This window comes from Numida meleagris, chromosome 4, assembly GCF_002078875.1.
Source record: "Numida meleagris isolate 19003 breed g44 Domestic line chromosome 4, NumMel1.0, whole genome shotgun sequence".
In the NCBI taxonomy this organism is placed as follows: Eukaryota; Metazoa; Chordata; class Aves; order Galliformes; family Numididae; genus Numida; species Numida meleagris.
The window spans coordinates 62198608-62225448 of record NC_034412.1 but is presented as its reverse complement, the minus strand read 5'-3'; the positions used below and the strand labels follow the sequence as shown (position 1 = coordinate 62225448).

General features: G+C 37.2%; 1 protein-coding gene across 5 annotated transcripts in view; it reads right to left on the bottom strand.

Moving 5' to 3' along the window:
• The window catches only part of CAMK2D (calcium/calmodulin dependent protein kinase II delta), a 165005-nt gene that overhangs the window by 52641 nt on the left and 85523 nt on the right, over positions 1 to 26841 (bottom strand). For all 5 annotated transcript variants that reach the window (XM_021393521.1, XM_021393523.1, XM_021393522.1 and 2 more), the window contains 4 exons: positions 17282 to 17336; positions 8951 to 9016; positions 6251 to 6323; positions 1203 to 1305 (listed from right to left, as the gene is read on the bottom strand). In XM_021393521.1, coding sequence (XP_021249196.1) covers positions 1203 to 1305; positions 6251 to 6323; positions 8951 to 9016; positions 17282 to 17336 — 297 coding nt within the window. The remainder of the gene's footprint in view (positions 1 to 1202; positions 1306 to 6250; positions 6324 to 8950; positions 9017 to 17281; positions 17337 to 26841) is intronic.

The window sequence follows — 26841 nt, the reverse complement described above, 5'->3', positions numbered from 1 at the left end:
ACATATACACACAGAGCTTGTTTACACATTCCAATACATCTTTGTCACCTTTGCCACCAAGTAAGCATGCTCTCAATTCCTCTTAGATCAAGATTATGTTTTCAAAATCATCACAGTAGCAGAGAAACTCCAGTTTCAGCTTCAAAAGACACTTGTAAGTTATGGACAGACAACCTTTCCCAGACTCTTAACCATTCTCTCATTTCCTTGATTTATGGTGTCCATGGTCTCCCATATGAGATGCTTCTATGTTAGCAGTTGAACATTCTTAATAAGCTATTTTGAAGTTTATTATAAGTTTATTTTGAATGTAGTGGATCAAATAAACATTTTGTGAACAGCTTTACTAGCAAGTCTGAAGAGGCAGTCAGCTCTACGACAGCAATATAAGCAGCTGAGACAGATAACTTAGACTGTTACAGCAAGATGTGCATGACTGTCTAAAGTAAAATTTTCAGGTATTTCCAATGGACAAACAGCTGTTCAGATAACATGTTTTGACTTCTGGGCAGCTGTACTCAACAGTATTAACCCACAGCTTTATTCCTCAGTTACCTGAGTGACTGAATGGAAAGCAGCCATCTCCTTCCCGACCTCTGTGCCCATATTTCCTTTCCACAGATACAAAAATGAAACTAAGGAAGAAGGGAGTTGTGTGAACTTATGCTTCAGTCAAACTTACAGGCAGACAAAAGCCAGGGCAAGCCAGGAGTCAGTAAATCTAAGTTTCAGAGTCAAGGAATGTCAAAGACATTCTCTGCCAACAGAAGAGACTTCTGCCAATTCATTTTATGCAGCAGTTTGGGAAGATGATTTAGCTTTGCCAGTGAAGAAAAGATTATGAGGTAGAGCCTCTCTTCTTGCTTAATCAAGCTCTTTTATATGGAAATTTAGTCACAGGTCATTTTTGAAGCTTTTTCTTTTTCTCCTTTCTTTCTTTTCTCTCTCTTTTTTTAATAAAGAAAGTCTGCTGCCAAGCTCTCCTTAATTCAGTGAGAATTGCAAATAACATTCTTCCTGGAGAAAAAGATCTGAAGTTTACCCAGGTGTAGAGCTGGAACTATGAACAAAAATCCCCATAAGCTACATACCAAGTCATCACACAGCTATACATTTTACACTAGAGTGAGGAGCTAGCAGGTTTGGGAGGCTTAGTGGCAGCACTAAATAAATGCTAGGATAAATAAAAAATACATACTTACCAAACCAAGCCTGCTGTTCCCCTTGGACTTCTATAGCCAATCCAAAGTCTGCCAGTTTTACTGCTGCTCCCTTGGATTTGCTAGCTAAAAGTAAGTTCTCAGGCTTTATTTGGAAAGAGAAAAAAAATTGAGATTAAAAAATAAGTAAATATAATTTAGACAGTTTTCTTCCTTTTTTTTTTTTTTTTTTTTAAGGTTGTCTGGAAAAGAAGAAATACTTTAGAGGAGTGAAAAAGAAAAAAACACCACGCATTTTCTCCATAAAAGTTAAAAATTGATCTTTCCACCCTTACTTAGGACGAATCACTAGGTCTGTAAACTGCCATCATGAGCCCATATGACGGCAAGACTAAAGACAAAAGTGCAAATCTCCTGGAGAAGAACATAAGCTGGAATCAACATATAGCATTGTGATAACTGTTTGATAGGACAATTCAGAGAGCTCTAAGAACTCACTACTTGGAAAAAGGTGCTGAAAAGCCCCAAAGCCCATGTATCCTTTGATTCACAGTCTGACCTATGCAGTTAGTAGGATTAGGCATTTCTAACTGTAGACTGTATGTTTCGCATATCAACTTAACAACAGCAGCCACATTTTTGTATTTGTATTTAGAGGGCAGGTGTATTTGCAGCGGAAATCTTTCTACAATAAAACAGCATGCCCACATTTGCACTTGCTGAGAACCTACCACAAGTAACAATTTAAGTCTGGTAAAGTTCCCACTTAGCTTTTTTAGGGCATGTTGGTCACATCTGAAATCAAATGCTTCAGTGTACATACAGTTAAAAGTAAAGGACTTGGTAACAGTGGCGTCATTGTAGCCTTCATGAAGTATCCTTTGAATGTCATTTAGCAAACGCATCAAATGTGAATTGTCCAAAGATAACTTTATTCTGTGAACCCTAAAATTTTTTAACCTTACAAAATATGTAGAATTCAACAGAACATTTCAGAAAACTGACTGCTATTGTATTTTCTTGACATTCCTTTTTTCACTATATCCATTATTTTAAAAAAAATTTATCAGTACTGATTTAAGCAATGTCACAATGCTTGTCATCTAATCACACTAATTTCAACATATAGTCACGTATGTTCTTACAGATTCTCTTATCAGAGTGAGAGAAGTTTATAGTAATTACTTCCTGGAACGCATTGCTAGTATAAACCTCCTAAAGCAACGGATGATCCTATTTGGTTATGATCTTCAGCAATTCAAAAGCAGCGAAATGCCTCGTTCTCTTGGTTGAAAGAGAAGTACTGATCTACCAAGCCCTGATAAGCTGGAACATGTGATTCCATTCAAAATAGTAGTTTTGTGTTCTTTGTTGTTGGTTATTTATTTATTTCACTACACGCCTTTATCTGCAAAAGTGCTCAACAAAAAATATCACCATCATGGGTGAATATTTTTCAACAGAAGATGAAGCAGATTTACTCCTATGCCACAGACAACAACCTAGTGAGGAATGTTGTGTGGGACTATACCCTTAAACAACACACAGCTGTCACTTCTGGATGATGAGAGGCATACCAGAAAATTATCATGCATGAACTTGGAATGACTGCAAGGCCTTGGAAAATGTTAACAGCCCAGTCTGGGCCATTCAGAACCCTGGATGCAATAATGTCACCCTATGTTACCGGGACTGGCTGCAGTCAAGCATGCAGAACAGCAGTGCTAACTACTGAAATTACTTACAAATAAATTAACATGATTTACGCCTCATTTTTTTCAAAGGTTTTTATTCTAAGAGATCAAGTACTGTATCTCCATGTATTTTTCCTGGAATACAATTAGAGTTGAGTTGTTATTTTGTTGCTGCTGTTTTTTTAAAACTTTAACTTCCGTAGGGAATGCAAGTGGGTCGTAATCACAGAGTTTAACAAAAGCAGCTGATTGCCAAGAACTGAAATTCCTTCATGAAAGTGCATTTCTACCATCTGTTAAAGAGAGACTGCCATCAGGAGGTCAGTTTATTCCAGACATAGGATCCACCACCATTCTGACTTACATAAGAGAGAGTGGCAACAAGCAGTTTAGCAGATAGTGAGAAGCTGCAAATGCTCCTCTCTTTTACCACCAAATTCTGCTTGAAGGGTGATTACATAAAATCAGATTGCTCAACTGTTCGAATCTCCTTTATCATTGCCCCCATCACACACCCCAAGATGTGACATCAAACTGCTGAAAAAAAATCCCCAGTTTTGCAGTTTAAAGATCCATGCCAAGCCATAAACATCTTCTGTGTGTGTTGCTGCTCTGTTCTTGGGTCTCTGCATCTTCTTTTCCATACAGGGAGTTCTGCTGGGATTTTACCTCAGTCTTTCATTTCACTCTTTTTTTTTTTTTTCCTTTTGCCAGAAAGGAGCAAGTGAAAAAAGAACGTTTACAGTTTCATGAAGTTTTCACTTTCAGAAATGAAGCTGGGCACTGCAGTTTGGCAGGAACATTTTTTCCTCATACTGTTTCCAGTTCATCCTGGATTTGCCAGAATCAGAAATCCACACATTTTGCAATAGTGGACAGCTGGATTTAATGCATTAGTGAAGAAAAGGTTATGTCATGTGAGTGTATGAAGGGCTCTAGAAAGCATTCCTTATCGTAGCCTTAAAGTCAGTTTATAAGGCTACTCTCTGCTTGTTTTATTCCTTTTAATGCTAAAAGCACAGAACTGTGTGTGCTACGAGGACAGGAAATTGTTGGAGCTGCCGGACAAAGTGACATTTCTCATTTAAACTTGTTCCATGCTATCCGGCTGCCAGCCAACCAAGAGCCGCAGCCTGGGTAGGGACTTGCCCATGTTGTACAGCTGTGACCTGGGGAAATCCACAAGTACAAAACAGGTTGAAGATTTTGTTTCTCTGAAATGTATTACTCTCTAAGCTTTCTAACGTTTTATGATCACAAATGATACCTAGCTTTACAAATTCAAACAATAACTGTAACAGTTGTTTATTGGGAATTAGAAGGATGGCAAGAAATAAGACAGCATTCTGAGTCCAAAATTATTATTAATGATAACTACAGAACACTCCTATCCTGGGAGGAAATTCCTACTCCATATAACTCATCCAGAAAGGAAAATAACTGACAGAGAAGCCATGCAAGAAAGGATTAGTGTGTTCCACTGCCTTAGTCCACATGCCATTTTTCTTCTGTAAAGGATCTGCTATTTCAGACGGTACACTTCAACCTGCTTTCAAACAGAAATCTTCTTTTACTTGAGATCTTGAAGTCCCAGTACCCAAACCGAGATCTCCTCCTTCTCCACAAGGCTGGTTTCCTACTAGCTCTGAGAGAGAGGCTTGTCGCTGACCTTCCCAGTAAAAGAAAACAATCTTTAATGGTTTCTTTCTATGCCAATCTGTTTTAAATACAGGAAGCAATACTCTCCAGCCATTTGGAAACGTACACAGCTAAGAAAGAGCTAATAGTCAGCAGAGGAGTTTTCTTTCAGAGGCTTCTATCCCAATGCTAAGTATTCATCACGCAGGACCATCGTGGTGGGAATGCCATAACAATTCCAGCTTTCTAGAGAGCTTCTACAGTGCATGCATCTGGAGGAGAGAGGTTTCTGGGCCAGCAGTCTCACAGCAGTTGCCCTTTTCTCACTAATGTGCATGATGTGCAAATTGACAGCGTTCGCATTATGTTAATGAGAGAGCTCTGGATGCCTCAAAAGCTCTGGAAGATTGTGTATTCAGTAAATACACCAAACGCTTGGAAAGTAACTATTGTTTTCCCTGGAACTGAGCAGATGACAGTAGATTCGGACGTCCAAGTTCCCGGGGCTCAGCTAGGTATCAGCTAGCTATAGGCAAGCCTTCATGGATTTCCTCCAGTGAGCGCTAGAGGCTCAGCGAAACAGCAAAAGCAAAAAGGAAACGGTTTACATTTCCAGATCTCGCGGCTGTGCGTTAGGTTTGCTGTTCTCCGCTGCCGCACGGCGCACGCCGCCTGGCAGAGGCTCCGGCTGGGGAGAGCTGGGCGGGGCAGCAGCACTCACCTTGAGGTCGCGATGGACTACGCCCATCTGATGGCAGTGGAGCACAGCCTCCAGGATCTGTTGAATGCAATGACTGCATGCAAACACCAGGGGCGCGTGTTAGTTCCAAGCGTGCACCGGCCGCCCGCACGCCCGCAGCCAGGGGTCGGGGCGGCGGCGTGGGGCAGGCAGCGCGGGGCCGTACGAGCCGAGCCGGGCCGGGCCGGGCCGGGCCGGAGGCGCCGCCCTCCCCCGCCGCTCCGCTCCGCGCGTACCGCCCCGCGCCGCCCGCCGCTCAGAGCACGACGGCCTCAGGCTCCGCCGCGGCGGCACAGGGCCAATCTCCGAGACGTGCCTCCCTTGGCTCGCTCTGCTTTCTTTGGACTTTTTTAGTTTTAAGTTTCCTGTTCAGAAGGAAAGTTTTCGCAAAAAAGCACACGGATTTGGCCAATTTGGTGAGAGCATATAAAAGATCTGAGCTCTTCTGTACATTTTCCTGTTCATTTACTAAGGGCTCTCTCAGAGGCCTTACAAATAGTAGCCACTGAGGTAGCAAACTTTTGAGGCCAGGTGTTTTAGGTAAATCATTAACTTCTCTCCGTCCAATTTAACCAGCAATTAGCATCACTTGCCTGAGGGTTCGTCATACTCTAAAGCAGCAGTGTGCGACCGGCTGTTCTGCCACTGCAACCCCGGGCTCAGCACAGAGTGGCGTGTCAATCTGCAAGCTGACATACATCACAGCCAACGTTCACCTCCATGGGCGTGCACAGCGATACATGGACAGCCTCAATAAAGTACCAGACACGTTTGACAGCATGGGACAAATCCAGAGCCGTGGGAAGAGACAGGTTTTTGGCAACCATTCCCCCTTGTGCCATGATGTATATTAGGCCTGTAGACTTGCAAACTGGAAAGAGGCGTCATGCATTATTTTTCGTCTAGCTGTTTGGAGTGAGTAGGATAGGCAAGGGAACATCACAGCCAACCCACCCCCTGCCCCTGCCCAGCAGAAAGAAACAAAACTCTTATCCATTTGATGGGCACCAGATACTGACCTTCAGGTCTCTGTGAACTATGCCATTTAGATGACAATGATTAACACTTTCTAGAATCTGCTGTATACAATGACTGCAAAGATACAAGGGCAGAATGGAAGGGAGAACATTTTAAAGGCACATAATCACATTAAATACAAAATAAAACTAAACTTAAAAAATTACAAAGAACAAAAACAGCTTTACATCTCCTGTCAAATCTTGATTGTACACTGAACTGGAACAAAACAATGATAAAAACTGAGATATTTCCAGCTCTAAAACATTTAAAAAAAGAAGAAGAAAAAGAAAAGGAAGCAAAACAACAACAAAAAACAAAAAAACCCAAGAACAAACTCAAAAGGAGCAAACCAAAAAAGACATTTAACATGGAACATAAGACACCTATTAGAATTACAGAATTATTAGACTGTATTTTCATTCAGCAGTATGGAAACTTTCTCTAGCTTCCAAAAACTGCTACTGGAAAAACAAACTAGAGACAATAAATTATTTGGTGATATCTCTTTGTATTTGTTGAACATTTTCACAATGAAGATAACGTTACACAAGTGCTGAAGCAAGAATATGTTCAGAAATGAAATGATAAATGGAAAACAAAATGAAACAAAAAAAAGCTAAGGAAATGCATGGCATTTCTCATTGTGAATCTAATGGTTTCTTAAAAACTATTATCAGAATAAATAGCTAAGTCATTCTAAAAGGTGGCATGCATTTTCATTTTAAATATTGTCAAGCGATAGTTTAGTAGAGTCACTCATGAAATGGAAATCCACATTAGAAATGGAGACAAGCATTTTCTTTTGGCTATTTAAACAAGAGAATTAGCACCTATTTTTCCATGTCCAGGTTTGCAAGTTTTGGCCAGCGTACAATGCCAAAAAGCACAACAAAAATATTCATCTTTTATAGGACTGCAACTTTTTCAGATGTCTTTCGGAACTACAAGAGCTCGTAAGTATTTATCTAAGATATCCTTGTGGCAGAAGTCAGAGACTGTAGGAAATAAACTGTAGTCATGGGCCAAGGATTTGATTCTGTTCATCCAAAATGTTTTGGCCATGGAATTCAGAAGGAATGGTCATAAATCAGTAACTGGAGTCCAAACCTGAAAACCATTTCTTATGCAAGTAGTTCACAACTCACTGAACTAGACTGCTCATATGAGTAAAGACTACTTCCATGAGTAAGGGCTTGCAGGAGCAGACCAGTATTAAAATCCTAGGATATGTGTCTAAAAAGTCCATTAACTATTTCTAAAAGCATACACACACTCACAGACATACAGGCACATATGCACTATATATATAAATATATATATATACACAAATATATATATATAAATATATAAAAATAAAGATACACAATAAATAGAAATTTCACTAATTTGATCACGTTTTACTAAATATATAAATGCATATATATATCTCTAATATATACATATGCACAGCCCCTTCCAATATGCAGTAACTCTAGAACAGAAAAAAAATCACTGTAGTTTTCACTTTCAAATCACAATTATCTTAAAACACACAATGACACCATACACGGGTCTTTGGCATCAATATTATAAACTTTGCCTGAATCACAGCAGGCAAAAATCACTGAAATATTCTTTAAACATAGCTTTTCTTCTTCCACCCCAAGTAAACTACTAATACTGTTTGCTCTTCTACAATATGTTCTGCCATGTTTTGTTCTGCATTTGAATGCTTACAATATTGATGTTTCCACCATTCTCCTAGAAATTAGTCAGAGAATCAGACAGTGGAAGCTTCCTAATATTCTGCCTAACTTCTCGTTTGTTCCTTATTATTATTCTATCAGTGTTATTAGGAACACTTAATGTTTTCCAGTTATCTGGTAATTCCAAATATAAAGAAATAACTGCCTATTTTCTGTGCTGAATGTGTGTGGCTATGAATGCAGAAAACCATGATGATTCTTCAAATTTAGTCTGAAATTCTCTGTGTGGAATGTAACTGTAGGACATTTTTTCCTTTAAAGCAACTAACCACAAAGTGTAACATTCATTACTGTATAGGAATATTTTATTACTGAATGAGGGCAACTAGATTCTGAGATGGAAAAATGGCCTGATGTTTTATGCTAGCATGCAAATTATGATAATCTGCAATTTATTCAAGTTTTTCAACAAGCACTTGCAGCAAATTACCAGAGATTTCAAATTTGAGCTCAGACTATGAGATGCACAGTATAATTGCTTATTGATGAAACACAACAAAAAATGTTTAAATATGAAAAGTAAATTAGTATTTCTGGACCTAGAACAAAAATGATATTTAATGTAAAATTCTTTTAAGACCAACATATATTTCCAATTTTTATCAGCATATATAAGAATCAGTGCATAAAATTGCTGAAATATTATGTCCAGTTTGCAGAAGGGAAAGCTGAACAATGTTTTTAATCCAAATCATTAATTTCCAAAGATTTATCAAACTGAGATTTAATTTGAGCTTTTGCAGATGAGCAGACATCAGTATTTCACATGTTCATCACCACACAGTCTTGAGCTCAAAACCCCAAACTGTGCCTCTTTCCAGGTCTAAGAGAACTCTATGAGAAATCCAAAAGTCTCACAGAGTGCACTAGTCTAACTGATGCCAAACACCATGAGATATTTAAGTACCTAGGCTGGAATTATTAAAGACAACGTCAGAAAAACAAATGACTTACCTGGCATCTGCTTCACTGTAATACTCTCTTGCAACTATATCTTCAAACAATTCACCTCCAGTGACTCTGTTTGAAAAAGTAAGATGTGAAAGGGGATTTCATAAGAGAAAACATGCATCTTAAATGTAGCTTGATAGAGAGGTCAGAAAGGAATAACTGAAATATTTGTATAGAAATGAAAGAGGTCTTGACCTGCAAAGTGAAGGGACTAAATTGGTAGCTATGTCAAATTACATTATTACATGAGCAGTGGTGGAAGAGCAACCATAACTGGAAAATAAAAGCAAAGAGCAGCATTTGGCATATATCAGTTAAGGGTGTCATAAGTAAGCAGCAAAACTACATGAATAAAAGGGAACTGTCCAGCAAGGAAGATTGTGGCTAAAATTCAGAACAATCCAGGATAAACTGAGAACTGCAATGTAAATTAGACATAAGAAAGGATACAATAATACTAAATAAGGAAGAGGATCTTTAAAGTGTAGGTTGAAACAGAACAGAGGAGTTGCCCATGTGCCAGATTGGTTTGGCTTTTGTGCTTTGGTTAGAAAAAGAATTATTGAGTTGGAGGGAGAGTGTCAATAGCAACAGTGTACCTTCATCAGTTAAATGCCATTTTTTTTTCATAAAATATTCTCAGTTGTCTTTGTCAAGAATGCTTCAGTGAAATTGCCACTTATAGTAAGTTCATTAGAGGCATTAATAGTGCAAAAAAAGTATATGAGCCAGAGGACAAGTAACAGAGGGAACTGTGTATGCTTGTGTACCCAGGATTTCACTGTACAACCAATAGTTGAACAGTAGGAAGTGGCTAAAAGGAAAAAAACATGTGTTGTTATAAATGAAAGATGACAGCCCAGAATGAGTCACCAGCAGGATGCTGCCACAGTCTTAGAATGCATTTAAAATAGGGTAACAGCAAGATCCCTACAAACAGCAGTAAAACCTTTTCTTATATATCTTATATACACAGTTCTGCCATGTTCAGGAATGGGAATTGAAACAACAGTATAAGTGGAAAATTGCAAACAGGCTATCCATTCACTTACTCATCTTGCAAAAACTAAGTCAGTTTAGCTTGGCAAAACAATATTTAGGAGGGCTAAAAATAAATACTATCTATCTATAAAAGACAGTTGTAAGAAGCAATATTGGTACCACAGTAACTGAGCATACTCTATCTGTGAAAAAATAAAAGCTTGAAATGAGGAGAGGTTTAGTAGCAATCATTGAACTGGCATAACGAAAAATGTTTTAGTTAAAGTAGCAGAGACAGATGCTCTGTTTTTAAAATGAAGATTTATGAGCTTTTAAATAAATCATACATTTGTCTGCCTGTGTTAACTGGACTCAAAGAAACAGGAAGACCTTTTCAGTACTATACTCTTACTCCAGGAGTCGGCCTCTTCTCTCAGGTAACTAGTGATAGGGCAAGAGGTAATGGTTTTAAGTTACTACAGGGGAGGTTCAGGTATATTAGGAAAAATTTCTTCTCTGAAAGAGTGGTGAGGTATTGGAACAGGCTGCCCAGAGAAGTGGTGGAGTCACCATCCCTGGAGGTGTTCAAGAAAAGGGGCATGGTTTAGTGGGCAGAGTGGTGAGGGGTTGATAGTTGGACTAGAGGTTCTTAGTGGTCTTTTCCAACCTTAATGATTCTATGATTTCTCTTTTATGGAATGCACTGGAATACTTTCACAGATAAATGCGAATCTTCATATACTTAAGGTGTTGTGCTGAACTGTTTAAAACTGATGCAAACCTTGCAAATGCACACAAAGTGGACTACCACTGTACATAGCCTAAACAGAGCACCTCCGAGCAGAATGCATGAGTCAGTCTGATTCACGCTTTCCAAAGCCTTGATCCTACTGGCAGGCCAACATCAATAGTTCCTACATGGATGATCAGTGCTCATATTTCATGCCTGTTTATGAATGTAGTGAACTTTCATATAGCACGTTGCTTTCTCAGAACAAAGATCGAAAGTTAAAAGCTAGAGTAGGCTATAAGATGCTTAAAGATTAAAATGCTTAAAAATCTAAACAACAATGAATGTTTTTATTGAATACAAGTAAGTCTAATACAATTAGGTAATGAAAAGTAAGTAAATTTGGAATCTTCAGAAACAACGCATTCATTTGCAACTTGATATACTAACAGTTCCTCATAGATCTCAGTTACTTAGATGATGACAGAAGTCACCTGTTCAACCAGTAACACAACCCCTTTCTTTGAGAAAGCCAGTTAGAAGCTTGTTTTTGTGTTTCCATTTACATTTGAGCTACATCATCCTTTTTTGAGTTCACAACTTACTGACTTTGGAAGATAATCACTTTCAGGTAACTACGCTATTTTGTGCAAAAGTCTGCAATAAAATCTGTAGGAGGTAAAATAGCTGGTTCTCTAATTCGAACTCTCTTTCTTTTTGCCTTCTACTTTCCAGAGACTGACTTTGGTTGCTCTAACAAAAAATGCTTAATTGATGCATATTTTGACAGTCTTTGATATCTCTTTTTTGTATATATGTTTCTCTACCACAGTTCTGGTAAAGAATAACAATTCTCACTTTGTGATGAATGAAAAAACAAAGCATTCTTTCATGTTTTTATTCCCCAAAACAGTCATTTTTGATCCAGGCCAAAAAATAAAAGCTTTTGTCATCAAAGCAAGTTTCAGTTGGATAGAACACGAAACTGATGCTTGTTCTTGAGGAGGCTATGCACTCTTATTTGCTGACACTAAACATTTGCTTGGCATTCATAACCATTATTAAAAGATGAAAAACAGAAAGCAAGAACAGAGAAGGGGAATTCAACTGACAAGCAAACAAGTAGTCACGCTATCACTGCTGTCATACATTAAGAATAATTCTCAGAAGATAGCTAAATAGCTATAGCAAAGACAGGTAGTGCAAGGGACTAAGAGACGCCAGAACATATGTATATCTTCTGAGACTTTGGCTCAGAGAAATTCTTCACAGAAGTGTTAGTAACCTTTTCTCACTGAATGTTAGCATGCAATTTGCCCTTCTAGCAAAACAGAAGTCAACTGTATCATACTAAAAACTTTGTCTTCCCTTGCATTGGGCACTCATGAGACCCACACAAATCCTCCCTTTTGTCATTCACAGTACACAACTGATACTGATGTTCTGAACTGAGTGTAAGGGAGAGCAACCAAGGTGGTTAGAGTTGGAGCATGAGCTGTACAAGGAGTGACTGAGAGAACTATTAAAATGACAAGGCTCAGAAGAGATCTCATTGCTATCTACAACTCTGTAATGGGTGGGTATGCAGAGACAGCAAGAAAGGCAACAGATACAGTGGAACAAGAGAAATGCTAAATAGATACAATGAATTTTTTTCCTGTTTATTTTTTTGTGATGCACATATTGGTCAAAGAGGTTGCCAAATTTCCATGTTTGAAGATGTTCCAACCTCAAAAAATCCCTGTGAAATCTGATTCAGTTGGACCTGGTTCAAGAAAGGTGGTTAGACTAGATAACCTCTAGGGATTCTTACCAACCTATCTTTTTCACTGATTGTGTAAATAAGAAACACAACCAACATTACCAACAACCTTCTTTTTATACTACATACCGTTTAATACCAAAGTGGTTTCAAAGCATTTCACTACTTACTAGACGTCTTTTTGCAAGGTATTTTTTTTCCCGTTATCTATGATTATGAAACACAACGACTAATGAAGGACCTGTGTTATCCACCATGAATATAAACTACACAAATACAAGAGGTCCTTGGTTATGAGGTTTTCGTTGCCTAGCAAAGGCCATGACCTGAAATGAAAGTGTGATGTGCTCTTTGGAGAATGCATGGCTCAGTGACACTGCGCTGTTACCAGTAAGAGCATTGAATTGCCTTATGTGGAGAGGTGTGCTAAAATGAGAACTCTTGGAGGTGTTGCATATCAATGGAAATACTTAGGCTGATCTCTAAAATTAAATTACAAAAGGATATTAAAATAGGACTTATTTATAGTTTGACCTCTACTACTTTAAAGCATTCTCTTTTCTAGACTAAAATAATTAAAAACTGATATATTGTGCCATTCAGGAAAAAAATGCCCAACACATAGATTTTAGTCTACAATACATAAATTAGAAGCAAACTACCAGTAAAGCTAGATCTTCAAGTGTATCCAGACAGGGTATACACGATATAAATGAAGACAGTAAAGCAGAAAGAAAAAAAGTAAAAAAATAAACATACAAAACAAAAACCAGCTGATTTTGATCCTACACTGGAAAGCTATACAAACAACAGCCAACCTATTTTCTCCCCACAAGATTAAAATACAAAGTAAATGGTGAAGTCATAGCTCACAACAGGATGTTCATTATACAGGTTTCAGTAACTTCCAGGGTACAAATTAAAAGCCACTGGCTCTCAAATTATTCTTGTTCTTGTGTAATTTTAAAGCATACTAAAAAGGCAACAAATAAAACATACGGATTTGTTTAAACAATAGTACTGCAAGCACCATGTAGAAACAAGAGGGATGTCCACACCAGGAATATCTTTCAGAAAAGCCAATGAGAGGCATGCAGGATTCCATATACAAAGTATGTTATTTCTATTTAATCTCCAAAGATGTATAAGAGGCAGTTTTTAACTGCTCCATTCCAAAATCTTTTTGACTTGTCTTTCTACAATAAGTGGAAAAAGTTACCACACTTAGAATGTTGAATAGCACATTTTTCCTTTTGGAAACATTCATAGCAATGCATACAAAAATAATTACTTCATGTACCATATTCAATTGGAAAGGAAAATTTCTAAATATGAAAAAATGAAAAAGTCTCTTCTGATGATCATATTGGCTTTTTCTTCTTGACTTACATTTCTCATTTCTTAAGCTGCATAATAAAGGTAGTGGGAAACACTCCTATAAAAATGACAGTGTACGTCTATTTTTTTTTTTTTACATTTATCTGTGACACAAAGTTTCAGGCACTTACCCTAGGCAGACTGTTCTGCAAGTAGACTTTCTTTGGCATTTTTTTTTTTCCTTCTACACACTGCAGTCCCTCCACTTGGAATTCAACAGCAATGCCAGGATTCTAAATGTGCCAATTGTTATATCTCAACAAGTGCATTAAAATGAGAGACACTGAGAGAAAAGAATTTCATTGACTTGCACAGGAGAGTCTTCAAGTGCTACAGCTGTTTCCACTGAGATACAGCAATTGGCAGAATTGGTTGGATTTGAACACATATAACGTCATTAATACTGAAAACAATCTTCTGTATGCCTAGCTACTGAAATGAGTTCATTAAGAGAGACAAATCCTAACTATAGTTGCCTTAACCATTAGAGGAAGATGAGTAAGAAATGTTATAAAGTCCATTACTGATCTTATTATGCACACCTTATTATTCAGAAATCACTATATCTAGTTGGAGAAAATTAACTGGTGCAAGTACTTTGCCTGGGAGAAGTATCACAGAAGGATATCCTTTTTTTAAAAATGCAAGAATCATGTTAGTAGATCAGTAAAATGACTGTTCCTTGGCTGTGACACCAAGGAGACACTGATAATCACTACTTTGCCTAGTAAAGTGCAAAATAACCACCATACTCCAGAATTAAATGACCATTTACATATTTCTGTTGTATATTCAGAGTGAGTCAGCAAACAAAAAAATATATACGGCACATCAATACTTCAGTGCAGCTAATTCTCTCATAAGCAGCACTTCTTACAGAAACATCCCAATGCTGCCAGTAAAAGAAGCATTTCTTCTAGAAGAAGGCATTTCATTAAATGTTAAATGTCCAGATTCCACAAGGATTTTAAATGACTTCCACCTTCCCATTTTGCAATTAGAACTTGTCAACCAAATGCAAGCCTGTAACAGGGAACATTAATCACTTTTTTCTCTCCATGTGAAAGTAGAATAATCACTGAGGTATACAAGCAAAGCAGTAGGCTTCTCCTTCAGATTGCAGACATGTCTATGACATTTATTCACAAGAGATTATTAGAAATTCAAAATAGAATGTGACTTTTTTTTCTATTTGCAGAAAAAGATCTCTTCCTCTGCATTTCATGTGGGATGCAGTTTAAAGAAATTTCTGAGGAACCTGTAGCACTGAATCCCACACAGTCTGAAAGAAATCATTAAGATAAAAACATGATAGTATGTGTGGGTGGAGTGACTGTGTTACACTACAGTCAAGCTTCAGCAGGAAAAATAAATAAGTAAAAGCATGTACTCGGCCTCCATATTAAGAAATCAATATGGCAGCTCTTTTATGCACATTTAAACAAGCCACTCAACTATATATTTATAAGTGCAATAAAAAAAAGTTGTTTCACTAATCAATAGTATTATTAAGTATTAAAACAGCAATTTCTTAGTTTGAATGTAAAATACACTGAAAACCCATCTTTGGCAATGAGTCAAAAGTTTAAGGATGGAAGAGGTAAGACTACAGTTACCACCTTTACCATTTAGACATATTCTCTTCTGCAAAAATAATTCACTTTGGCAAAAAATCCAAACCACATGATTAAAACGCAGAAAGCTGTATGTATGTGTTGAAGCCCTCCTTATTGGAAGAGGCTGAAAAACAGAAACATGTGGACTACTCTAGATGAACAGCAGATGTATGCGTCTGTCTGTATGTTTGTCCTGGATGGAACTGATGCTGAAAGAGAGGAAGTTCCAGCCCAGTACAGAATGTTTGGTACACAGTCTATTTTTTTTTTTGCAATACAATACCTAGCTGACATCAGATATTTAAGTTAAGGCAAAAGTGCTCTAAGTGCAATTACAGTAGGCCACACCAACACTACAGTAATACAGCACAAAACCAAGATGCCACCAGTTTATAAAAGGGAGACTGTTCCCAGAACTAGAAATTCTACACGTAATTCTTGAAAATGTTCAGGATTAAGAATATTCTACCAATTCTACAAAAAAAAAAATCATTTGTAGCTTTTACTTTAAAAGAAAAAGAAAAGTGTACATCAGAAAACAAGAATGCATATTATGCCCTAGAGCTGCTTCTAAGCCAACAGTCGGGGCACTTACCTGCAATATATGCAAATCAGATATAAGTTCCTGTTGTGCCCACTTTAGATCAGAGTACTGAACCCTGACTGCCTTCACTGCAGACAGACCACGTATTTAATATTCTTGTATTGCTAGTCTAAAGTCTAGTCTTGAAGAAGTCCTCAAATATTCCTTAAAAAAAAATGAAGTCATAAAATAAAACAACTGTAACATGAACATGAAAGCATGTAACTGACTGGGGAAGATCTGGTTTCCAACTTACCTAACATGAATATGAATATTTCTGTTTGTATTCTCTGAAGTGAGCTATTTCACATTTCTAAGGCAATAATGTACGTGTACATTATACATGTACCTAATACATTATTGTATTGTCATTTCAACCAGGAAGAACCTGTTGGGCTTAAGAAAGCTCTTAGTGGGAGGAGGAGGAGGAGGAATTTGTCACACCTGTAAGCTGCCCTGGAAAAATATGCAATTGAAGAAAAAAGTTTTACTTAAATATGTCAGTTTTGCAAGAAAATTCTCAACTGTTTGTGTTTGCCCATATGTAGAACCAAAAGCAGTAGATTTTCACATGAACAGAAAAGGATATTAGTGTGCCTGTTTCTAAGTTAAGAGTCTGCTACATGTAGGTTCATGTTGTCAAACACTCCCTCTTTTACTAAACAGGATTTCCTGGAAGAAACGAACTACTCTCCCCTCCTATCATCCCACAACATCCAACAGCACAAAGGATTCAAATTTGTGGAATAAAATGAGAAATAAAGAATTCCTTTCTGTATGCTGGGTATTCTTCATTCTGAATAGAGTCAAAATGAAACTAGTTCTCCATTTCAGTACAACATTAATCAGTAATAAAATATTGATATAGTCTTTTTCTCACTAGGGAAATTAGGCTCACCTTTCAATGCAGCAATTAGTATTTCCTACTCCTCCACTTGCTTATGTTTATCACCAGTTTGCTGTGAATTATTTTTTCTGAATTGTACATTGGTTTAGCTTTGTCAAGTATCATGCAAATTTTAATTACATATCTAAATTGTATATTAAAATCCAATTCAACAGCAGCTATACTTATTTGAAGACTTTAATATGGAATTCTTACATTGACACTTATAAATCAGCTTTTACACATGCAAATGTTACTGTCCTTCTAGCTCTGTTTATTTTTATTTGTCCAATTCATTGTACCAAACCCGCACATTTATCTTGTGAGCTTGTATTTACATCTAAGAATTTTGAACACCACATCCCCAACATGGTAAACATATGCAAAAAACATACTTACAAGTCAAAGACTAAGTAATGGAATCCCTCTTCTGATATGCTGTCATGAAGCCGCACTATTGAAGAGGGAAAAAAAGATAAAAACCAGTCATCTTTTCCATGTCTTTAATGTCTGACTTTGATTTCTGGGAAATGTAGAGAACTGCTGGTATTGCATCTACATATATGTTCTCATCTGTTTATTTTGTGGTGTGTTTTTTGTTCATTTGTTTTGATTTAAATTCTTTATCCTAAGAATCATCTTTTTCATAAGTTAAGCAATGATGGGAGTTAAGCAATGATATTGTACGACTGTATATGCAGCTCATTATACACCTACTTTTAAACGTGCTCTACTTTTGTTATGCTACCATGGAATGCTACAGTCATTTCCAGTCAACTCCTACACATACAGATATGTAAGACACAAACCACACACACCATACTTTACCTTTGCCCTTCATCCTGAATGATGTCTAAACAAATACTAAAAAACACAGCCAGACTTCATCTAAATGTACCGCATTGATATTATTCCACTCTCTTTTTCCTAAGCAGAACCTCCTATCAATCTTTCAAACAGCATACACAGGAGTATCCAGCCACTAGACTTTTTAATCTTAAAACAGTATTCTTAATCTCATACAGATGTTTTCCCAGCAGCATTACATCCCAGGCATTGTTAACAAAACAAAATGAAACAAACAAACAAAAAAGTGCCTCAATTAGCTGTCTGTTTCAGCACAATAACAAACTTTAGGGGCTATGTTAAATTCTGTCATCAGACAATAGATGTTGATTTTGAAAGAGAAAGCATCATCTTTGCTAACTTAAAGTGTTGGACTATTAAAAAATGGAAATCAGAAGTACACATTCAGTTCATAGCTCAAAATTCTTTAGCTAATCATTGAAAAGGAACTTAAAACCACTGCCAGTAGTGCCTAGTTTGCTTTTTTTTTGCCTAATATTTATCTTAATCTAATTTTAAATTACATGCCTAAAATTTTAGTTTAGATAAAATAGTAAATTCAAATATTTGACCATGTAAACTAACAAGACTAATCAATTTTCAGTTTAATGCAGTCAACTTCAACTGTTCAGAAACACAGTAAATCCTCCCTTTGAAAATCAACTTTCTGTTCCCTGGAAACATATTCTTCTTCATTAGGAATATACCACACTTGTAGGTGAAAAAAAAAATGAAGCAACCTGGTGTCAATGTTATTTACACTCCCTTAAAAAACCTAACAAATGCCAAAACCACCTGCTCATCCCTTCCCTATCAAGTAAGGCCAAGTGGTTAACAACTATATCCATGCCATATCATTGAGAATAGTCCCAAGAAAAACAACATTTCCTATTGAGACTCCTGAAGCAAAATAACAACAGTCATTAAAAAAAAAAGGTAAAAGAATCCATAAAATACTGATTCCACGCACACAGTGGAAATCAGCAGTGTATTTTCTCAGTGGGATGTCTATGCATCTGTGCATGGGAGGCCAAAAAAAAGATCAGCGCAGAAAGAAAAGAAATTTTGATAATGGCAAGCTTATTCTTACAGGTATACTCAAATCCACTGAAAACGTGGTATTAAACATTGGCCTTAGTTTTAAGAAGTTACACATTCATTTATGAAAGCAGACAGACAAAATATATAAAACCTTCAAACTCTAAAGCTAGATGTATGTGAAGATGCTCAGAGAAAAAAAATGTTTTGAGAAAAGAATTCAGTCGTAATTCATCTGACATGAACTGAGGTGAAGGGTATGCCAGCTGGAAACCTGGAAATGGGGATATGGATGTTAAACAAGGAGGAAACTAAAGCCTATACGATTACAAATTGAATCAGTCCAACAAGAAAGCAAGCTCTGACTGAAAGGCTGGCAGACTTCCGTAAGGAAGACACATTTTCCTGCTAATAAGTAAGTAAATAAATAAATAGCCAGCTGCATCAAACTTTACTGACTCCATCGGTATCTGTCTCTTAACTGACACTTCTAAATGGGGTCTAAAAGGGAATGTGCTATATTCCCACTAAAATTTCTATCGTGTCTGTATCTGTTTCCCTCTGATCTTCTTAACTGTCATCCACTTCAACCACGTGAATGGTTTAGAGCTGTGCAAAGATAAATCTACTCACAAACTGATGCCTGTCAGTGAATGCCAAATTTTCACAGTGGCAGCCAACAGCATAGTTGAAATACTAAAATGAAGAAACTACACAACCCTCTGGCTGCTGGTCCTTGGCCAGACCTACAGACAGCAAGGATAATCACGAAGAGCAAAGGAATGAGTGCTTGGGGATATGACAGCTCAGTAAGGTAACTGCCTCTAATTATATCTCTTTGAAGAGTGATTTCCTGAAAAATTTAAGAGAGGACTTGCCAGAAGCAGAAAGACGTGATGTCCAGGAAACAGTCATTACAGTGCTAGTCATAGCTTACACACTCACAGCATTCTAATAAGATTAAAACCATGCGTGATTGTTGCATACGTCTATGTACCTATACTTTTATTTGTCTCTAAGAATGCACTAGTCAGTTGTAAAACTTTCATTTTCAATTAAAAAACCTAAATCATAGCATGGTAGAACTATGAACTAATGTGTGTGGTTTCTTTTAGTAACTTTAAAGAAAATTGTAATTCCCAAAGCTAACTGTCCCTCGTTACAAGGAAGCTTTGTCAGTACCTTGATCCAAAGCATCATTTCTTACAGAACCAAATAAAAAAAATCAAGGTACCTTAAAATCACTTTGTGTTCAAAATTCAGCTAATTAAGAAAGTAAAGCAAAATTTAGATTTCCCTACAAGGTAGCTTCATGTGTTATTTGGTTTTCATACAGTGCGTGACATTTAAAACAAAATGAAATAAACATGACTTTTTTACTTAATAATACTTAGCCCAGGGAAACATCTTGTGTTTACACAACACTGACAAGACAACTAATTTTTGGCTGACTTGCTGCCCTGAGCTCGTGATGATTCACAAAAGCCGAGTAAGTCTAAATCAGAATCTGGTTCTATATTCTAGTTTTGTCTCAGTTTTTACGAAGTGCGAGCCTCAAGCATAAAAGGCTAAGGTAGTACATTGCTGCTACAGTAAAACATATCATATTTAAAGACATTAGAGGGACATACAGATTATCAGCATCACTTAGTGTAAATGTCAAGTAGTATGAAATATAATTGACTGAAAAACTGGAGTATGCCAAAAGTGTAAGCACAACTAATCAAATAACAGTGCAGTAGCAGCAAGAAATAGAAATCTTCCAGAACTTTGTACAAGTGCATTTCCAAATAACTCTAGGGAATATCACTCATCACACACTATTATTTATTTGTCTTTTTTTAACCTTTGTTTCGAATTGGGTTCTTTAAGTTCAAATTTCAACATCCCCAAATGTCTGCTTTTTAAAGCAAACCAAATGTGGGATGAGACACCAAGTACTAGCCTAGAACAGTAACCTGAATCTCCCAATTCAGAATAGAAACCACAAAAAACATTTGGCTTTTGAGTATAGTACTTCAAACAGCAGTGTCAAAAATACTGCTGATGAATAAGTGCTCAGAAATTAGCAATGGGAGTTGGTACAGACTCTTGATTATGTTGCAGCAATGCAACATCAAACTAAAATAGTGAACTTAGTAAAATCACCTAAAAATTACCTAAAAAAAACCAGCATCTATTTAAAATTAATAGATAGAAAATTATACCTTTTGATAGCAGCTGCCAGTTCCTGAAAAGGCTAAAAACTCAAACCACAGTTTTTCAGTGAACACTTTTTGTGTCAATATAGCAATCCTCTCCTTGTTGCTTGCTGAAAGCATTATATTCAGACAGACAGAAGCCTTCACATTGTACAGTTACTCAGAAATACCAAATACTTCTCTCTAGGCAAGATATTTGCTGCCAACTGCTTTTTCAAAGAGATCTGAAGCATCTAAAGGAACCTGGATGTTTCAATCCTCTAAAGACATTACAAAAAGCATTACTTCCTAAAATTTAAAGAAGAAATCTACCTTTAAGATACTACTTTGGTATCAAAACAGCCTTGAGTTTGCAGCCACAGAATACTCAGCAGCCTATATATTCATAAACACACTTACTCAATTCTCATAGTTCACTCCTTCCGCTGCTATAGCATGGAATTTCAGATAATCAGCTGAAGCAAAGACTGCATTCTTTAACTATCACTGCATTCTTAAGAGAATAATTTATAACATGCCTTTACGAGAAAGTTTCCTGGATAGGAACAAAGACAACAGGGACTTACATTCATTAAAGCACAATTTAAAACTGTGACCCTGAAGTCAACCGTACAAGTTTTATCTTGGATAGAAGCATCTGTCATACTTTTGTCACCAAGTAGACCAGTATGGCACTGTGGGAATGGGCTTCTAGCACTTTCCCTCTTGCCTGAAACATGAGGTGCTCTCCATCATGCACTTGTGTAAAAGGGCTTTTCTTCATTCAGTGTCACGTCAGACCTGTAGCTCCCTTCTAACTAGAAAAGGATTGGGTTTTGAGATTATGAACTATGCTTTTTCTCAGGCTAGCGGGGCTATTTTCTTACTAGTCAAACTGTAGCCTCTTCAAAGAGCACAGTTTTTTCTTCTTTCCTCCCATCTGACTCACATGAGTGAGACAGGACAAAACCTCTGAATCAGGATCACATGCCTGTGATTGTCTCTGAAAAGCCAAACAATTTGAGGCTGCCAGAAAAGATCAAAAACTGTCTTTTGGCAAGTGCCTTTGTTGGATTCTTCAGTCAGTTCAAATACAGTTTTATGTCAGTAAATCTGCTCGATGAAAATCTCAAATAAGCATGGGCAACAGAGAAAAATTCATGGTGCAGATAAGCAAACCTGACAATCTGGAATAGAGGGTGCACATCAGCACAGAGGCAAATGCAGTGTGGCCCGGATCTTGGCACTGCACTCTGCCTGCAGGCAGTCCCCAAGTCAGCTTTGCACTGGAGAAAACAAGAGATGTAGTGGTGACAATCTGAGAAGCTATTCACAAAGTTTGAGAAGTGATTCACTACCGAAAGCATTTGTACAGAAAGCGTATCTATTTCTAACATACACAGTTCTTTGCACACACGTTAGCAAGCAAGATTCAGGCACGACAAAGCAAGAGGCAACAATTACAAAGACTATTCACCACATCTAAGAACTCCCATCTGTAACCCACACTGCAATTCCTATTCCTCCAGAGTCACTAAAAGCAATCAACAGCAGAAAACGGTTCCATTTATCTTTTTTGAAATGATTACAGCTACATCTAATCATTATCAGCAAGAGCTGGATAGTCCTTAGCTTCATGAATACTGTCATGAACAGCCACATTACATGGCTGAAAGAACACAGGATTTTTTTTCTTTTCCTTCCACCTTTGACAACTAAGTTGTTGCTCTTCAGCAACTTGAAACACCTGAGAGGAACTGAGGGAGTACACAGCTCTACTGAAGAAATACTATAAACAAACAAAAGATTGGGAATATTTCCCTCTTGCTTCTTGTCTTATTTTCATCTGAAACAGTTTTTAATTGCCAGTCTATGATTATCATTTTACTAATCTAAGGAAGAACTTATATTGGCTCTATTAGTTTTGTATTTAGCCATTAGTTTGGGCAAGGTCCAATCAGACTGAGAAGTAAAAATGATCTGATTTATAGAACTTGTGCTCAACTATAATATTTTGTGTCTGTTACACACGGTACTCCATAGTATAATAACCAAAAATCAACCTAATCATCTTGTTTAGCTCACATCACTGAAAGAAAATATTTGACAAGGCTCCATGAAACAGAAGTTACAGCTCATGGACAGCACAGCACCTGCATGACTGTACAGGGGATTGTCAATCTGCCACTTCTTAAAGACTCACTTGTACATTAACAGAGCATGGAAAGAGACAATGTAGTTAATGGTAATGTAGTTAAAGACACTCACTTTCCCTTTGCTGCTAAAAGATGAAGATCTATGGACTCTTAGAAGCATCAAACCCGTAACTCTGTTGAACTTGTGCTCTGTTTTAAAGTTATGGGGTTCATCTTTCAGTGGTACAGGTTTGAAATGGGTTTGAGAGGCACTAAACCAATTGTTGTATTTACTGAATACATACCTGGTCTCCTCAAGGTCCTGTCTTCCTGCAGGAAGAGTAAAATAAAGGGACAGATGTGCTTTCCTGCCACATTTGTTTCCCAAAACACATTAAAAATCTTTATGCAGATCTTAACAATCAACCAAGCTTCACTGCAACCTCGCACTCTTTACCTCAATGCCACAGATTTTTTTTTATTTATTTTTTTATCACTGTCACTACCTCCGCTCTTTTGATGCACGGTATAAATAATGTCTGTTGAGCAACCAAACTCCATAGATCACTGGTGTGCAACAGTCACAACTATAGCCTGCAGACATTAAACTCAATACAAACAAACATGCTTAAGTGTATGCTGTAGTTACTGCTATGGCTACAGCTCTTGTTTGTCCAGCCTACATGATCAGCTTCAATACTGCTGTGAAAACAACTAGTAATAAGAATCAGTCCAACCTACTAAGCAAGCTGGATAAATACTCAAGTACTCTGCACTGAACCTCTGTGACCATTGACAGACTGATGTCCAGTATCCATTTCAGCTGGCAGCTGAAAGATGACCCAGAAGCGAGCCTGTATAGAGTGAAAGAGTCAGCAATGTGTGGAGCACACACAGAGGTGTCATCTACTAAAGCATAGGATGAGGGATGTCGAAATCACAGAGCACCTGGACCTTGGCAGTGCTTCACCGTGTGCAGCAGTGTCTGTCCTTTCTCCCTTGCTCACCTCTCAGGAGCTCAAAGAGTCAGAAATTTGGGCAGTACTGTTAAAGCTGAGATTGCTCAGCTTCATCATGAAGAATACCATTCTTCCGAGACCATGAAAGCCTGGGGCCCTCTACAATAAATCCTCTCACTTATAGTAAAAATAACTTAGCAAATATTAGTAAGAGCCATTACCTAACAATTTGAAATATTTAAAGGCTTATCTGTTAAGATTAGTATCATAGCAAAGCTCAAGGGCAGCTGATCTCTGAAAGATGTTAAACAGTAATACGTGTGTCTCTAAGAAAATAATCCTCCCCCATGCTGTTAAATACACAAGTGGTATACTGTATTACTTACTATTATTAAATGGCTTTTTGCAAGTCAGCAGTATGTCCTATTAACAACTCCACATTCGGCAGCAGTGAATGCAAGTTAACAGCCTCCCCCAAAGTACCGTAACAGTAAGTGTTAACCAGTATGAACAAAATTTCATGTATTTTGCAAATACTCATTTGCAACCCAAACCCTCACACCAAGGTTCTTAGACAGTAAACTTCTGTATTCTGACTAACTGCCAGAAATACTTACACTCACTGCCTTTGTTATAAACCCCTCAAGTCTAATGCATGCTGACAAGGCAGTTTGTCAAACCTTTACCTTTGAATTTTGCTATGCATAAGATAAAAAACTATTTCCCAAAGCAGATAAAAGGCCAAACTTTGAAGTGCAATTAAATTGAGGTACCAATGTCAAAGCAGATAGCCTTCGATTCCCAACTCTTTTGTCATTGTAAGAAACTCTAACTTCATTCTTGCTTCATCAAGGCTTACAGGTTAAACATGTCAACACACCGCAATGTATGTGTTGTGGGAAAAGTGAGAGAAAAGGAAAGAATGTTTTAGTGTAAGAAGAGGCCTACTGAGCTACAGATTTTATCTGCCTAAAAAAAATAAAGCAGCTTCTCAACTCATAACAAATGACGTATAAGCACAAACAGACCTCCAAGGTGCAGGTTCTATGCATGGCTTAGCACACTAACAAAAGAAACTTAAATCCAGAATCTGATTCAGCCCCAAAATCAGAAATCTATGTGGTAAAAATTGAACATCTCAAATAAAAGTAACCAGTACGAAAACTGTAAATGGGCAGCCTGAACCTTGGCAGTCTCCATGAAGACCATTTGCAATAACCTTGTCACTTCTTTCTTCAACCAATAGATTTCTGTTTCTTTTCAGTGCCTCATAACACAAGAACATGTGCATTTATGTGTGTGTGCATAGATGCGCACAGACAAAAGTATACTGGGGAATCATATTCTTTATCCTTGAAGTTGACAGGAATAGCTAGAATTACACACCTTTAATTATTCATATCAAAATACAAAAATTGCATACAGCTGTTAAAAAACCAGCGTACTAACAAGTACACAAATATCTTTGTTTTCATTTAATATAAAATCACTTCATTTATTAGAAATCCTATACTTCAGGTTGAGCTAATTCCTCTTTGCTGTTAAATTCCCGATTTTGTTAAATTTAACAAGATTTTTACAACAAAACAAAAGGCCTTGCAAATGTCATCAGCGTGAGCCATACGAGGGTAGCTGCCCGGATTAAAAGCAAGCCTGACACAAATTTTTTGCTAAGAGCAAACTGATGTCTCAGCTGTCAGTGTTGATGCTTTAAGCATTAACATTTTTTAACCATTTTAGCATTCATTTAAACATCAAGAAGAGGAACTATGACAATCTATGCACAAATTTCACAGTGTTAACTAATAATAGGACAGGCTGTAACACAGAGATGTTATATTAATTAAAATTAACAAGTTCTGAAAACCACTCATCACAGCTTAATGGAGGGAATGTAATTTGTTCAATTTTTCAAAAATAAGGGCCTAGTTCTCATGGTAGAGGAGGTTTGCCTAATAGATCAATTATTCCAAAACTGCCACAATGGTTGTGAAGCTCATCAGTTACCAAGATTCCTTATGAAGAGTGATGAAGATTGTTTCAGCAATTCAAGAAACTGTGCTGACATGAGATCAACTGAAAAACTGAATGAAATTTTCTCAGCGTACCACATCTAACATCCTAATTGCAGAAGCAAAAACAGGCTATTGACTTCTGCTAGAAAGAAAGTTCTGTATCTTTTTGAGATACACTTTTGCCAAAGGTAGATGTGGCAAGAAGAAAGCTTACAAATGGAATCATCACAAGACAATTAAACCTAAGTCAGAATTACACAACTGTCTGGTTGCTATGTCCTTTTGAATATTAACTATACTGGCCAACACTGAAAACAACAGTACTACATAATTCTATAAAATTGGATGTTGCAGAGTTGCATTCATTGGGCAGGCCACAGGCTTTTTCTTGGCTTTCCTCCTTTAAAGCACATTAAACATAGACATATAAACAATTTATATAATGATAACTCAGAGACAAATGTTTATTTTTTAAATGCTTCCCTATAATGACAACTAGGCCCCAAGGCATTTAAAGGCATCAGCTTATGAAAACAAAGTCCGTTACTTTCACTATTTTAAACAAAAAGAAAACCAGAAAATTGTAATCCTGTGGCATGAGTCAGGAAGTAACGCACCAAAGAAACATCACCTGCTCCACCAGAACCTCTCATAAGAAAGCAAAAGCACACACCAGGCAGTTTTAGACAATGTTTTCAAAGCAATTAGCACTGTATTTAAGGCACCTTTAGTAACACTTTCAGAAAACCTAGGGTAAGTTATTTCAGTCAGAAGCAACAATTACTG